General features: G+C 35.3%; 4 protein-coding genes across 6 annotated transcripts in view; 2 read left to right on the top strand and 2 right to left on the bottom strand.

The window, feature by feature from the left end:
• The window catches only part of LOC125855069 (floral homeotic protein PMADS 1), a 287,719-nt gene that overhangs the window by 119,115 nt on the left and 152,217 nt on the right, over window positions 1–16,387 (top strand). The gene's annotated exons all lie outside the window — the stretch shown is intronic.
• On the bottom strand, window positions 538–3,678 carry LOC125855037 (pentatricopeptide repeat-containing protein At1g19720). The gene has a single exon (XM_049534678.1). The coding sequence runs from the start codon at window positions 3,580–3,582 to the stop codon at window positions 928–930; it is 2,655 nt and encodes an 884-aa protein (XP_049390635.1). The 5' UTR covers window positions 3,583–3,678; the 3' UTR covers window positions 538–927.
• On the top strand, window positions 7,101–11,554 carry LOC125855038 (beta-galactosidase 5). Of its 2 annotated transcripts, XM_049534680.1 has the most exons (18): window positions 7,103–7,355; window positions 7,441–7,536; window positions 7,617–7,729; window positions 7,878–7,944; window positions 8,119–8,211; window positions 8,300–8,443; window positions 8,554–8,642; window positions 8,721–8,826; window positions 8,935–9,022; window positions 9,232–9,350; window positions 9,444–9,608; window positions 9,763–9,941; window positions 10,039–10,148; window positions 10,236–10,345; window positions 10,477–10,587; window positions 10,664–10,777; window positions 10,982–11,184; window positions 11,299–11,554. In XM_049534680.1, the coding sequence occupies exons 1-18, from the start codon at window positions 7,185–7,187 to the stop codon at window positions 11,408–11,410; spliced, it is 2,190 nt and encodes a 729-aa protein (XP_049390637.1). In that variant the 5' UTR covers window positions 7,103–7,184; the 3' UTR covers window positions 11,411–11,554. The 2 variants fall into 2 exon arrangements, with proteins under 2 accessions (XP_049390636.1, XP_049390637.1); XM_049534679.1 differs by having other exon boundaries at window positions 7,101–7,355; window positions 10,039–10,345.
• Window positions 11,934–14,072, bottom strand: LOC125855074 (thioredoxin H-type 1-like). The gene is made up of 3 exons (XM_049534731.1): window positions 13,824–14,072; window positions 12,384–12,506; window positions 11,934–12,289 (listed from the first exon to the last, which is right to left on the bottom strand). Exons 1-3 carry the CDS (start codon window positions 13,917–13,919, stop codon window positions 12,137–12,139), a joined length of 372 nt encoding a protein of 123 aa, XP_049390688.1. The 5' UTR covers window positions 13,920–14,072; the 3' UTR covers window positions 11,934–12,136.

Below are 16,387 nucleotides of genomic sequence, written 5' to 3'. Positions count from 1 at the left end.
TTGGTGCACGGCTCGAACTTGTGACCTTAGACACAAGTACCTCAACCTTTGTCGATTGAGCTAACCCCGGGCAGGAGATGAAGAAACTCTTATTTTACCAGCAGAAACTTCTATGCTAATGAAAAGATTTCCAAAACTAAAGTTTGTATTGATGAAATAAGACATCATGTGTTCAAAGGAGTGTACAAAATCATTTACAGCAAATGGCCTCTGATCTACTTAGGACCATCTGTTTTGATCCCAGAAAAAGTTTTATCATCACATGGATTCCCACCTTCTCCAGCATGGAGCTGTATGTTTCACTATCTGTTGGACTACCTGAGAATGAACCAAAAACAGAACGAACAAAAGAAAACAAATAGACTTTTACCAATGTGCATTCATCACTCCATATGGATGTAGGTGACTTATTGACTAGACTAAAACTACTGCCTGTCTATGAGGCACTCGTAGAAGTTCCCTGCTGAGTTAACCATCTGTTAGCGGAAAATTAAAGCAGTCTATTAGGTATGTCATTCAGAAAACTTGCATCAAAAGTAAGCAAGAAAAATGTTGACTAACCACACCCTTGGGATGCCCATCCAAGGGATAGTTCAATTCTCACAGAGTTCAGAAAAGAAACATGATTTCAGAGAAACACTTGGTAAGAAGAAAGATTATCTCTTTAGCATATATACAATTTGATACAGAGCATATGAACTACTGTCATAATCCAGATTTCTCTCAACCATTTACAAGATCTGACCAAGCACATATATACAGCAGTACAACATTTGAGTTGCTACGGTTTGCACCATCATCTATACATTGTCAAAGAGGATCTGCTTTACCTCATGCAAAACTTTTCTCCAGAAAACAGCAGATCGATCAACTCCTTGGAGAAGAGGAGACTTGTCTTTGAGAAAATTACTGTTCATGGCCACTTACCTACCAATAGTTGCCACAGGAACAATAACCATCTTTAAAGTGATGCAAGCACTTTGAGTCGTGTATGTATATTTCACGTTCATATTTCTGAGAAACAAGTTTGGCAATCCTATGACAATCTTCACACATTCTGAGGTTCTTAACAATTCGTATCACTCGAGAAGATTGAGGACTGTTAATGAGGGCAAAAGAAAGTGCAAGCTTCTCACTATGAACTATAGTAATATCTTCGTTCTCCTCTTCTTTGATGCAAAGCCTATTGCAAGAGCTGGATCCCTCCATTTTTACTTCCTTTCTTTTTATCCAAGAATCTGGAACCTCAGAATTACTTTGCTGACCTGAAGCAAAAACATGGACCACATTGTTGATCTCAGTCCAGCTCCAACTAAGAGGCTCTTCATGATGATTTCTTTTTCTAGGTCGCATCACTGTTACTGATTCTTCAGAAATCCCACGTAGTACATATAACTGTAAAAGTAACTGATGGATCACTACATTTCCAGGATCCAGTTTGAGTAATTGTTCCCCAGCATGGATGGCTAAATTCAAATTACCATGCACACGAGAAGCAGTCAGCAATGCACCCCATATAGATATATCATGCTCCATGGTCATATTGTCTATAAAATCAATTGCTTCTTCAAGTTTACCTGAGCGTCCATATAAATTAACCATAGCCACATAATGTTCTAGACCTGGTACAATCTGATACTCCTCGTACATGCTAGAGAACATACGCTTCCCCTCTTCAACCATTTTGGCTAGACCATAAGACGAAATCATACTGGAGAAAGTACCCCTATTTGGTTTAAGCCCTGCCTCTTCCATTTGATGAAATAGCTTTGTTGCCTCACTGGAAAAGCCATGTAAAACATAACCAGCAATCAATGTGTTCCAAGAAATGATATCTTTGGTTGACATCCCATCAAATATTGTTTTCGAGTATTGTAATCCCCCAGACTTGGAGTATGTGTCTATAAGAGAATTAGCAATGGATAGCTCATTTTCTAGATTGCAACGCAAAACACAACAATGGATCTCTTTCACCTTCTTTGCGCCAATTAGGTTTGCACATGCTGGTAGGATGGACAGAATGGTAACTGTGTTCGGCTTAAAACCAAATGACTGCATTTTCCGGAATATACCCAATGCTTTGTCTTTCTGTCCATTATGCAAATAGCCAGCAATGAGAGCATTCCATGAAGCAGCATCCCGCTCAACGTTCCCGTCCTTCTCCATCCTCCAGAAAAGATCCAATGCTTGATCCTCATCACCATTTTGCATGTGTCCTGTAATCAGCACATTCCACGTGATTACATTAGGTGATTCCTCAAACTCATGCATCTTCATAAAAAGATCATAGGCCTTTCCACAGCACCCAGCTTGGCAGTACCCTCCAATCAAGGAATTCCAACTGTATACATCTTTCTCTGGGATCATATCAAAGACCAGCCGAGCAGCTTCGAGTTTACCACACTTGGAATATAAGTCAACCAAAGCATTCCCAACAATTACCCCTCCATCAAATCCCAACTTAACAACCAAGGAGTGGAGCTCTCTTCCCTTCCTCAGGTCCTTAAGAGATGCACAAGCTGAAACTGTGCTTGTGAGTGTAACTTCACTTGGCGTAACCCCATTCAAAATCATCTCCCGGAACAATTCTAGTGCCCGACTGTTCCTGTTATGTTGAGACATACCTGAAATTAGACAAGTCCAAGTAAAAACATCAGGCATTATCCCATTACCCTTCATCTCCTTCATAACCTCCAGGGCCTCATCACACCTGCCTAGCTGATTATAGCTTGCTATCAATGTATTCCAGGTAATCAAACCTGGTTCTACACCTTCAAGATGCATCAAGTTCAATAACCTCCGTGCCTCAACAATATCACCCTTGTGACAATATGCCATTATAATTGAATTCCAAGACACAGTATCCCTCATCTCCATACTCTCAAAAATCCTCTTTGCAGAATCTAACAACCCACATTTTGCATAAACAGCCAGAAGCGAATTATTCACACGAATCTCAGAAATCATTCCACATCGAATCGCTATAGAATGAATCAAAATACCAGTCTCAACATCCCCACAATTCGCACACGCTTGCAAAATCTTTGGGAACAAAAAGCTATCAGGTACTACACCATCCCCCATCATCATATAAAAAAGCTCCATAACCTCACTCCATCTACAATCTCTGGAACAAGCACCAATCATAGCAGACCAAGCATATAAATCCCTTTTACGCATTTTATCAAACATTTCATATGCTTCTTGTAAAGACCCACATTTCGAATACATCCCTAACAACTTAGTTTCAATAAAAGGGTCAAATTTTTCCAGTAAAAAATTCATTTCCTTATGAAGTTTACGGCCTAAATACAGTGACTTTTCATTGATGCAAGATTCTATCAGTCTTGAAAAAGTTTCGGTTTTTACCTTGTACCCATATTGGGAAATGGATTCAAGAGTTGTTATGGCTTCGGTGAGGCGCCCATTTTTGCAGAGATAATCCAAATGGGTATCTGTGAATCTTGATTGCTCTGTATTGGGTACAAAATTGATGGGTACTTTTGTTTTTGGATGATAATTTTGAGGTAATTCTGAAATTGTTGGAAAAATTGATTTACAGGGAAGAATTACACTCTCCATTAGAGAGTACCCAGTTTTTCCTTCTTCTTTTGGGGGTTTATGATCACTTTGAGTGAGTGATGAATGAGTTGCAGAGAGCCATATGAAGTGCAGCCATGATTCTACTTTGAACCAAACAGAAATTGACAACTCGGATTATCCATAACTAACCTCACTTGGGCCAACGCTTGGTTAGAAATCCAACTTCAGTATTGGGCTTACGGACTTTGTGAAATATGCCTAATTAAGTGATTTATCATGAGCTTCTCAAATTATAATTCGTGCTAAATTTCGGTCTTCAAATATATGCATCTATCCTTCGGGATGACTCAGTTGGTTTGGAGGGTGGTTATCCACATAGATGATCCGTGATCGATCCCCCTCAATGCCTTCTGAGTCGAGCCTGTCGCATAGAGCTTGCCTAGCACGGTTTACATCCCCTGTGTGGTTTGCAGATTATTACACAGTGAGAGGTTTACCCAGTGCGCACAAAGTGCTCACCCGAAGGCCATGTGGCAGAGGTTGTAGCGGCTACAATTATCCTAGGGTTTCAAAAAATATATATATGTATCTGACGCATTATGTATCTCGAATAAATGAGATTAAAATCAGGGGTAATTTGTTCTACATACATTGTATCCAAGTGGATTCACATGTATCTATTTGTTCCAGATACATTGTATTCAAATGGATTTGTATGTATCTGAGGTACACTGACTCTCTCGCTAGTCGCTAGTCGCTAGCCTCTCTTCTCTCTCCTCTCTCACCTCTCTCCTTATGTATCCGTATTTCAAAATATATCTGAAATGTATTTGGTATCCCAGATACATGTATCTAGTGTGATTCACATGTATTTGGGATACACCGACTCTCTCACTCACCTCCCTCCCATCTCGATCGCCTCTCTCCTTATGTATTTGTATTTCAGAATGTATTTGAAATTTATTTGGTATACCAGATATATATATCTAGTGTGATTCATATGTATCTAGAATATACAGACTCTCTCGCGCGCTCATCTCTTTCCCTATGTATTTGTATCTCAAAATGTATCTGGAAGCAAAAATATACTTCAAGAAATGAAAGGAACAAACACATTAAAGATTGTCCACTTGTCCATGAGACAAAGCGTAGAAGGAAAGGAGTGAATAATCAAATCCACCACGACCAAAAACCTAAACAAGATTGAGATTAAGCTCTTGGAAATTGAAGAAATGAGGAACAAACGGCGGAAGAACGGTGTTTGTTGCTGCTTCTTTAAGTTTCAAACACTAAATTTATTGGAACAAACAACATATTTAGTCTGGAAAAAAATAACTCAAACATATACAAAATCACTCGTTTGGTTCATGGAATAAGGTAAAACATTACGCGCACAATTAAGTTAAAGATTAAAGTTATACCTTTTCTGTTGAAGATATAACTAATCTCCTAATAAATTTATAATTCATTTGAAAGATGAGATAAATTAGTCTAAGAATCATAATTACATGACTATAATCTCGATCGAAATAAATTTATCCGCAAACCAAACAACCAACATGGCTGCGTTGCTTGCCCTCTACAATATACAGCTTTGATTAAACGTTAGGAATGTAGTTTGAACATTGATACACCAAATTTACTCAGCTATACAACTCAATTATTAATAATGCCAAGCAAATATAGGACTCTTGTCTGTCCATATTAATACTCCATTTGGTCTTTCTTTTTTTGTTATTGTTGTTTGAAGTTTTCTTAATAAAATTATTTAATAAATGTATTATAAAGGTTATATATATTATCTTTTATTGTCTTCTTAATTAACCATCTTTTCAAGATTGATAAAGACTTTTTTAGAAAAATGTATTAGATTGATTGTTTACTCTTGAAAAATTAATATTCTTGGTTTTCTAAAATAATAATTATTTTGAATCAAATTTATTTAGATGAGGAAAATTCACAATACCCTTTATCTATCTTAAATAGCTCACATAATTAAGTATGAATTGAATATATATTTATTTATTTTTATTTTTGAAACCTCAAATATTTCGAAACACATTTATTTGTAACGACTAAGATTTCAAAGAGGAGGACATTTAATCAATAAAAATGAAAACTAGATCCGATATTTGCTCTCCAACAATATAATATTCCCACTGTCATTTAATTTCACACTTTACTAGTGTAGCTTGTTGCCATAGAGCGTTGAATTTGTTAAACTAGCCTAAAAATTAAATATTATGATTTTCCGATTTTTTTTTTTATATAATTTAGACAAACATAGTGAGAATTAGGGGTGGAAGCTAGGTGTGGGGTGGGTGAAGATGAAATATGCTAGATAGTCGGGAGGACACAATTAATTAATGTGAAATGTCAGTAATGAAACTTGTTTTGCCTACTTTCATAAATGACTTATTTTTAAGGAGCTTGTTTTCGCAAAAAAAAGAACAATTTCTAAAATATTCAACCAATCAAACATGAGAAAATTGAAAAATATATTCATTCTGAAAACGATGATGAGGAAAACAATAGTTGATACTAAAAAGAATGGAAGTACGTAAGTACTTACGTAACCCTAGTTTATTTTTTTTATTTTGTCTAATATGAATGTGTGATGAGACAACATCTCTAACAACTTAAAAGATGGTTTTGTACGTCAAACATTTATAAACCATGCAGAAAATGCAAATTACTACATGTTTAATCAATGTTGCTTGAATAGTATAATATAGAATGCCGTTAAAACTCAAATCTCACATTCAATTATATATTCTCACGTCTCAAATTATTTGTCTTAATTTAAAACGATAATTATCACAAAATTGTTGTCGCTTATAAATACATTAATTGCGAGCGATATTATAATTGTTCAAATATCAGTGAATGATAAAACAATTAAAATTCTCTTTAATTAATATTTTGAAAAGAAGTGTAAAAAAAATTACGATAAATAATTTGACAAGAAAATAATATGCACTAAATATGAAAATGAACTTTTGCAAACAAAAAAGGGTAAAACGTAAATAAAAAAGGAGGCCACACTTCAGATATGGGGACTAGATAAATCTCGAGATCTACTTTTAATTTGAACATTATTTATCTATTTATTTGAATTAGTATTGTATATGATTCACGTACTGATTATACAATATTTTCAAATTGATCTAACAAAAATTATAATCTTAAAAAAGAATTGATAAAAATAATTTTTTTTAGACAGTAAATTGATCCATAACATGCACTGATACACATGAAATAGAAAGGCAAAAAGAAATTGAAATTACCTATATTTATTATTATCATATGAAATTGTACACCTATATATTATTGAGAAGCAGGCTCCAATTTATAAACATTGGACTGTTCTTTTTATCTATTATTTTTTTGTGTTTCGATTATCGTATTATTTGCTTTCATTTTCAAATTGCTTTGTTATACACTATTAATCCTAAGATCTTATGGAATTAAATATACTTTCTACCTCCACGAGGTAGGCTAGGTCTGTGTACACTCTTCCCTCTTCGTAGCCCACTAGTGAGCTAAGCTGATGAGCACGAAGAATCCAAACAGCACCATATATATTGCCATTCTGCATACTACAATTCTTGACTCTCTGTATTACAAGTGTTGAGAAAAAAATGGAGACAAGTTTAGTTTCCAAGTTCCTCAAAGTTTATACTTTTTATTTGCTAATGGTAGTTCAGCTGGTCTTTTGCATTGTTACCTATGATAAGAAGGCCATTATCATTAATGGCCAAAGAAGAATTCTTCTATCTGGTTCCATACATTATCCTAGAAGCACCCCTGAGGTACTCTCACTTTCTGTTAAAACGTGTGACCATCTCGACTAACTGCTAATGTACTGATGAATTAAATGAAATGGGAGTGTTGCAGATGTGGGAAGATCTTATAAACAAGGCCAAAGATGCAAACTTGGATGTTATTGAAACTTATGTTTTTTGGAATGTTCATGAACCTTCCCCTGGCAATGTGAGTGTACAATTTGCCCCAGAAGACTTGATCTTTATGTTTACTGATTGCTAATATACAATATATTTTCTTGTGGACAGTATAATTTTGATGGGAGATATGATCTTGTAAGGTTTATAAAGACTGTGCAGAAAGCTGGGCTTTATGCACATTTGCGCATTGGACCTTATGTTTGTGCTGAGTGGAATTTTGGGTAATAGCTTTACTTTGAGGGACCTTTACACGAATAGATGGACAGATTATAGATACACATAGAATATGCACGATCGTACACATATTATACATCATATGGTTGATTTCAAGAATGAGCTAATGAGTCTGTAACCTCTCATTTGATGCAGAGGATTTCCTGTATGGTTGAAATATGTTCCTGGTATCAGCTTCAGAACAGATAATGAACCTTTCAAGGTTTGTCCAAAGTCAAAAAATGATCTTTTGTTGTGTTAAAGTAACTGAACTTTATTCGACTATATTGTACAAATACAGCACCAATTTTTGTACATGTTTGTTTCTTCTCTGATAAATTGATAGATTCTGATCATGAGTTGTAGTATTGACATTTCAATTGTTTTTGTGGTAAAGGCAGCAATGCAAAAATTCACCAATAAAATAGTTGAGATGATGAAGAGTGAAAACTTGTTTGAGTCTCAAGGAGGTCCCATTATACTGTCTCAGGTATGAAACTTACAGAATTTCTGTTTTCTGAAATGCATGATATACCGTGCAATTATCTAGCGAGTGTTTTGAAGTTGTGTTTGGTTAGATTGAAAATGAATATCAACCAGAAAGGGAGGCGCTTGGAGCAGCTGGTGAAGCATATGTCCAATGGGCTGCACAAATGGCTGTTGGATTAAATACTGGTGTCCCGTGGGTTATGTGCAAAGAGGATGATGCCCCTGACCCTATCGTGAGTTTCTCCCGTTATTCTCAGTATATATATTTACATTCATAGCTCGGATTTAGGCATAACGTCCTTGAAACTACTGACTGAGGGCTCTAAACATGTGTCTTAATCAGATAAATACATGCAATGGTTTTTACTGTGATGAATTTTCTCCCAACAAACCTTACAAACCAACTATGTGGACTGAAGCTTGGACTGGCTGGTAATGCAAACATATGCTCATTTTCATATATGCTCATTTTCATGAGGTGATTCTCAAATTCTTGTTTGTTGAGGGAAGGTTCGCGGAGTTTGGTGGCACGATACCTATGAGGCCAGTTCAAGATTTGGCATTTGCAGTTGCTCGTTTCATACAGAAAGGTGGCTCATTTGTTAATTATTACATGGTAATGAACTTCCTCAGAAAAAAGAAACTCCAACATTCATACTGAACATGTTCATACTTGAATAGGATTAATGATCTTGCTTGTCTTAATTATTTCTTCTTTTAACAGTTCCACGGGGGAACCAACTTTGGCCGTACAGCTGGAGGACCTTTTATAACAACAAGTTATGACTATGATGCTCCCATCGATGAATATGGTGAGATTAATCAGCTCAGTCCATAATGGCTAGAAAGTCCTTTTGCGCGTGAATTTAGAACATAGAATCTCTTAGTTATAGTCCTTGTCTACCATTATCGCTATGAAAGACGTTCTATTTCATTTCATGACATATGCTGAAGTAACCTGATCAAGCTCTAGATTGAACTTTTAGTTATCAGCTAACTTCTTGACCTCATATGTAATCAGGTTTGATCAGGGAACCAAAATATAGCCATTTAAAGGAGTTCCACAGGGTAATTAAACTATGTGAGAGCGCTTTATTATCTTCAGATCCCACTGTTGTTTCACTAGGAAACTATCAGCAGGTTAGTGTCAATTACAAAGGTTCTTAACCTCAAAGAATACGACATGTGCTTTACTTGTTTGTCTTTCTGAATCAAAAAAGTCATTTATTCTAGGCTCACGTATTCTCGTCTGGCAAAGGAAACTGTGCAGCATTTCTCTCAAATTACGACAGTAACACTGCTGCTAGAGTAGTTTTTAACAACAAACACTTTAATCTACCTCCTTGGTCCATCAGTATTCTTCCAGACTGCAGCCATGTTGCCTTCAATACTGCAAAGGTAAGCAAGATTTCAACAAGCATTTGTGCAATTGCAAATTTGGACCTTGGTCGCGTACTGTCAACAGACACTATTCATTGTCATTCAATCTCTTTCCGTAGCTATGTGCTTTGTCTTTCAGCTTAGTAATTTAAGACATCTTTTTCTTGATAAGGTTGGGGCTCGAACTTCACAAGTGCGTATGACACCAACTGTCTCTCAGCTCCACTCTTGGGGGGCTTATAGTGAAGATGTATTTTCTTTAGAGGACAGCTCAACATTTGAAGCTGTAGGACTTTTGGAGCAGATAAATATCACCAGAGATAACAGTGATTACTTGTGGTACATAACAAGGTGAGATTCATAAATAAGTCGAAAAAAATCATCCAAACATAAGTATATAAACTTTTCTAATATTGATAATGAATTCACTTTCTTACTTGGAATGCAGTGTCGATATTAGTCCCTCAGAATCATTTCTACGAGGGGGACAAAAACCAACCCTCAACGTCTACTCAAGTGGACACGCAGTTCATGTTTTTGTAAATGGGAAACTCTCAGGTAATGATGCTTATATGCACATATTTGGTAGAACAGCTAGTAGGAAACATTTTTTATATTTCCTTCTGTGGAATTCGCAATTTTCAGGATCTTCTTATGGTACTCGGAAGGACACAAAGTTCACTTTCACAGGACCAGTTGATCTGCAGGCTGGAACAAATAGAATTGAGCTACTGAGCATTGCTGTTGGCCTGCCGGTTAGTTTCTCATCTTTGCCTACAGTACTCATCATTCATAGGCAAAAACAGATGCAACTTTTGTTACTCTATTTTGCTGCACTAATAGTTTTTGTTCTCAATTGATTATAATTACACTTATTGCCTTGAAGAACATTGGACTGCATTACGAGGAATGGAATACAGGAATACTCGGGCCAGTTGTTCTTCAAGGTCTCAACCAAGGCCATAAAGATTTATCGTCACAGAAATGGACATACAGAGTACTGAATCTTTACCAAATCTTTTACTCTTCTGTTTGTTTTTAAAAGATCATTGACGGTTAAAGCGGTCCTTCAGGTTGGATTGAAAGGAGAAACAATGAACTTGATCTCTCAACACGGAGCATCTTCCATTGAATGGATTGGTGGTGCAGTAGCTACCCAAGGACAACAACCTCTTAAATGGTACAAGGTAAGTAAATGAGAAAAAGATTTATGTTCTAACAAAGGCTCGTTAAGATTTATGACTAGAGGCGTACTCAGAATTTTGGGAGTGGGATCAATTGAACACACTGATCATTTCAAGTATAGATCATAGATATGTATATAGACCATATTCTCAAAGAATTCCGAAACTTGAAGCTATTATGTTTAAATACTGGATCCGCCTCTGCAGGCTTATTTTGATGCACCAGAAGGAAATGACCCTGTGGCACTAGACATGAGAAGTATGGGCAAAGGACAAGTATGGATCAATGGACAAAGCATAGGTCGATATTGGACAGCATCTGCTAATGGCAAATGTGATGATTTCCACTATGCTGGAACATACAGACAAACAAAATGTCAACTTGGTTGTGGTCAGCCAACTCAAAAATGGTAGTTCTTGAATTTCTACTCATTCTTTCATCAATCATACCTTAGATTTATTTCATATCATCAACAACACAATAGCATTTGCTAACAAGTACTCTGCCTGTTCTGCTTCTGTAGGTACCATGTCCCAAGATCTTGGTTGAAACCGACACAAAATTTGCTCGTCTTATTCGAGGAAATAGGTGGTGATGTATCAAGGATATTGCTAGTGAAAAGGACAACTTCATGAGTTTATTTTATTTGTTCTGTAGGCTTTGATCATGAGTTCCATCACATTTCTTGGAAAATCCAAGATCTGGTAGAATTTCTTGTTTCTTTTTGTTTTATTAGAATTAACCATTATGAATTTCCACTATGCTTGGTAGAGTAGATGTATATGTTTGATGTCTTCTGTTCCAAGTACACAGTTTGGTATCTCACATTCTTTCTGACATTGTGTAACCCATGACCTTTATAAAGAAAACAAGATCAAGTCCCTAGACACAATACCTCAAATCATGTTTCATATCCATTTATGAATATGAGCAAGAGGGAATAGAATCACAAATCTTCAGTAAATACACGTTTCGCAGCACAATTCATGTTCAAACGCAACTTCAAATTCAAATTCTAAAAGTGTACTTACTTTTTTTCAATTCACACCTGCTCAAAGGTGATCTTAGATGCTGATAATGTACACAACCAAAAGATCTATGCAATGATAAATAAGTCTAAGCTATCCAAGCAAATTGAAAGGTTCACAAAAGTAGAAATGGGAAAAGTGTCTTTTGATAGAAATGGGCATATAGCCTTACACCAGTAAACACCATATGCACAAATGTCAGATTCCAAGCACCAACATTACAAATCTTTCAAGAAAGCAGTAAAAACATGGTGGATAATAAAACATACAACCATCCAGAGTTATTACAAAAGACAAGACTAAATACTATAATATCATCTCCTTGATTAAGGCTCAAGCAGTCACAATAGCAGGAGCAGCACCATGCTTCTCTATGGTCTGAAGCAATCCGTCTTTATTGGCACCAACCACCCTATCCACTTCTTTCCCCTCTTTAATGAAGACAAAGGTAGGCATTGCCTCCACATTCCAATCCTCTGCAACTTTCTGCAAGAAAGGTTACCGCAATTTACTATCACAATCACTGATTACAAGTCAAAGAACGAGTATAAATTGATGCAAAATTTGATCGCAGACGTACCTTCAGTTCATCAACATCAACCTTGAGGAATATAACATGGGGCATCTTCTTAGCAATGTCAGCAAGAATTGGGGCAATAAAACGGCAAGGGCCGCACCAGGAAGCAGTAAAATCCACCACCACCTGAATCAACAAGTTGTATTTTGCATGAGTTACACCAGTTGAAAGAAAAGATTTATGCCCAACAATTTCTAAAATTCTGAGGCATATTTAAAGGTAGCCTTATTCTGTACTAATTCTACTTGATCTAACTAACAGCTAGGCGCAGATGTAAGTGACCTCAACTCGAATAAGTTCATATAGTTAAAAAGTTCATAATATATATATGCTTATGCTAAGTTCGAAGCAATGCTGGTTTACAAGAAAGATTTACGCCCAACAACTAGATCATCATCCATACAACTACTATTTGCTCTAGCAACTACACTAGATGTATAACGACTCCGGCTATATTTTTTTCTTTGATGATGGCGGTATTCAAGTCAAGGTGCAGCTTGACTATTCTAACACAGTTACAAGGTAACTCTACCGTCTAAGACTTAGGCAGGAAGAAATCACCCGAGCCCACTTAGACATCACCTAATATTTTTGCATCCATTATGGTTCTCCCCTTCATTGACCATTTAACCACCGACTGTCCAGATCATAAACACACCCCACGGCAAAAGGAGTTCAACATCTACTATGTAGACATAAAAAATAAAAAATTGAACCCCCTTAGCCCCAACCTGGCTCCGCCCCTGCCATACCCTCGGTGTGGTGACTTCACCTCAACTTATATAAGTTAAGGTTTTACTAAAAAGAACTATACTAAGTTCGAATCCATGGCATAACAAAAAAGCCCCACCCAAATCCTAGATTAGTTAATCCTTAAGAAACTAAACAATTAACCATCACAAAAGCAACAAGTTAAGCATCATATCAACTTTATCCTGGGCCATGTCTTCAAAAAAATACATCATCACATCTATCGGTTTCTTTACATCCTGCTCAAACAACCTTTTGAACCCATACATATATTTGGTTGAAATTACACGAATTGCATATATTTTTCCACAAGGGTCCAGATAGCGACCCAGCACCCCACCCCCACCCCACAAAGCCTAATCAGCAAAGACAGCAACTTTAACTACAAATTTGTTCCAAATCACAATTAAGCCAATCAAATGAGTGAGAATACGATTATATTAATAGCAAATCATACGTTAAACATATTACAATTAACTGAAAATCAAACAATAAACTTTAGGTAAGCATACAAAAACCCAAACAAACCCACCGACGAACCGCAACTGAAAAAAAATCAACAAAATCTCATACAATAAATCGAAACAACAAAAACCCATTTCACAAAATCAAATTTTGAACAAAACCCATAGCACAAAGTCAAAGTAACAAAGCAAAATCGCCATTGTCAAAGAGAAAAAACCAAAGTTATACCAGTTTTTTGGTCTCCACGCCCTTCTGGAGCTGCACCTCCCACTCCTCAATCTTGTGGCAGCCGATCACTTGTCCTTCCTCAGATGAAGTAGCCATTCTCACAGATTTTAGAAATCAGAAATTCTAAATAGATAACACCAAACAAATCCTTAGCTCTTCGTAAAACTAACGCACATTGCACAGCATCTTCCCTTTGGCAGACTTTATACAGGAAAGGGAAGATAGTAAATTACCAAAATGTAACGGATTTCAAACTTAATTACGAATTAGGGAAACGCGTAACATAGTGTGAACATTTTATTCAGTCGGTTTAAGTGGTAGGGAAATTGAATGCCACGCGACGTGAAAACACGTGGGCAAAAGTTATATCTATCACTTAACAAAGAACAACTTGGACTCTTGTAACCGACTCGGAGCGATAAATATTTATTCATCCTTAATAAGATGTTTTAGGTTCGAAGTTTTTTATAATACAAAATCACTTTTTATCAAAACTTCAATACAAATATCATGTAAGTAGCTGAAAAAAATTTGATTTTCAACAAAAAAAAATTTATTTTCAACTAAAGGTGATTTTATTTTTGTTTGAGAATTCAAAAAATTTAATTTTAAAAAAATACTTATCATTTCACCGTAACTTTGGTTCGACCTCATTAGTGACTAGTTACATATAAAAATACCAACGAATAAGAAATGACGAAACAACGACGACTTTGATGACTTCTAAGGTGACATTAAAATTAAATGTCTATTTGTCTTTAATAAAATCTTAGCAAAGTATTGTTTATGCGATTTATTCTATGTATTGTTCGATTAAAAGATTATTTTATTGTTAGTTGGGAATCATTATTTCATTATCAAAAATTGACCAAATTTAAAATAGACCATCTTAAGAAATCAACGGATTAGGAGAAGTTTTTATAGTAGGACTTGTAAACACGGCATCTCTTTCTAGTTTTGATATGGTAAAATATGTATTGAATATGAGCTCATTTAAATAATTATTACTTTTCGATAGGTTCTTTTAATTTTGATTTTATACATAAACGTATTTTTTAACTTGATTTTAGCTAGTATTTAAATACTTCAATGTTTAATATGTATAAGTAGTCACTATTTGTATAAAATTGAATAAGTTGACACACAAATTATACGTGATATAATACATGTATGACGTGAATTGTCAATTCGCCACATAAGTATGTGTGTAGGGGGTCTTAAAAAAGAAGATTTTACACAAATTTCATAGTGTTACGAGCTAAATTACATCTTATTTCTACTCTTTTTGAAATTACAAAAATCTCTTAAATTTGGTGGAATCCAAATACATCCCAAAACATCTTGATACACCGCGTCTCGGTTTCGGATACATCACTCAACCTCTCGATACATCGTGTACGTTCTGATGCATCGTGTAAAGTGATGTATCCGACTGACACATTAAAGTAACATCTCAATATATCATGTAAAGTAATATATCCAACTAATATATTGCGTAAAGTCGAAATTTTTGTAATTTTTTTAAATAATAGAGAATATTATAAAATATAATAAAATAAATTATATACTTAGGTAAGTTTTCAAAAAAAAAAAGAAAAGAGATTGACATTGTTCTTATTTGAACTCAAACAAGGAAAAATCAATAGCATAAATGGAAAGGGCAGTTGGGCTCGTCTGGCCCATCACGTAATGGTCTGACATTGCCCATCGTAGTTAAACAAAGGGTACCTTTAATGTGGCACAATCCCCCAAAAAAATGTGTTAATCGTGGTGCCCTGAGTTGGGGACGATGTGTTAATGGGACGATCATTTAAATTATGTGTGCTTCATAAATATTTGTAAATCATTCCCTTCAAAATAACTTTAGATATATCGTGTTTGAATTTAGATTTGATAAAAATTGAAGTTATACAAAATATCTGAAGTTTGTTAGAATTTTTAGTCATTCCTCCTAAACTTCAAGCATATATGATAAAGCTCGATCACTCTATGTGGTTAAAGTTTAGTCATTTCATATATATAAACATGACCTTAAATTTGGCGTCAGTTGACACATTCATCCTACATGACACCCGACATTGCAATTTTGTGTCCTATGTGGCGTTCTACGTATATTATGCCATGTAGGACACATGTATTTATTTGTTCAATTTTATACAAATTTAAGTGTTTATTTGTGCACACTCAAAATTGAAAGGCATAGTTATCCGTTGAAACCAAGTTAAGAGTCATGTTTATGTATTTTGCCATGATTATTTGTTAAAGTGCAGTTATTCCCTAGTTTTCACAAACCCAACCATCATTTCCTAGTTTTATTCCCTCAAGTATATCCATTTCCTTATTCATAACCAACCATCTCCATCACAACTTCTCCAAATTTATTACTCTACTACTACTGTACTTGCTTTACTATTTAAAAAAATGGAATTTTTCTCCCTTTTTCTCCTTCCTTTTCTAGTCGGTATTTGATATTTATATTAAAATTCGACTAAATTCAAATTTCTCATATTGGAGTTAAAACACTTTATACTCAAAAAATCGAACCCAAAATCAAAACTATGTTT

Source organism: Solanum stenotomum, chromosome 2 (assembly GCF_019186545.1).
Source record: "Solanum stenotomum isolate F172 chromosome 2, ASM1918654v1, whole genome shotgun sequence".
In the NCBI taxonomy this organism is placed as follows: domain Eukaryota; kingdom Viridiplantae; phylum Streptophyta; class Magnoliopsida; order Solanales; family Solanaceae; genus Solanum; species Solanum stenotomum.
The sequence above is the reverse complement of the archived record's forward strand: the minus strand, read 5'-3'. Positions and strand labels throughout refer to the sequence as shown.

Coding starts and splice junctions, on each gene's coding strand:
- LOC125855037 (XM_049534678.1), bottom strand. CDS start 3,582: ATGGAGAGTGTAATTCTTCCCTGTAAATCAATTTTTCCAACAATTTCA.
- LOC125855038 (XM_049534679.1), top strand. CDS start 7,185: ATGGAGACAAGTTTAGTTTCCAAGTTCCTCAAAGTTTATACTTTTTAT. Junction 7,730..7,877: donor TGTGCTGAGTGGAATTTTGG/GTAATAGCTTTA, acceptor CATTTGATGCAG/AGGATTTCCTGTATGGTTGA. Junction 10,346..10,476: donor GCATTGCTGTTGGCCTGCCG/GTTAGTTTCTCA, acceptor ATTGCCTTGAAG/AACATTGGACTGCATTACGA.
- LOC125855074 (XM_049534731.1), bottom strand. CDS start 13,919: ATGGCTACTTCATCTGAGGAAGGACAAGTGATCGGCTGCCACAAGATT. Junction 12,507..13,823: donor GCGTGGAGACCAAAAAACTG/GTATAACTTTGG, acceptor TTGTTGATTCAG/GTGGTGGTGGATTTTACTGC. Junction 12,290..12,383: donor TTGATGTTGATGAACTGAAG/GTACGTCTGCGA, acceptor CCTTTCTTGCAG/AAAGTTGCAGAGGATTGGAA.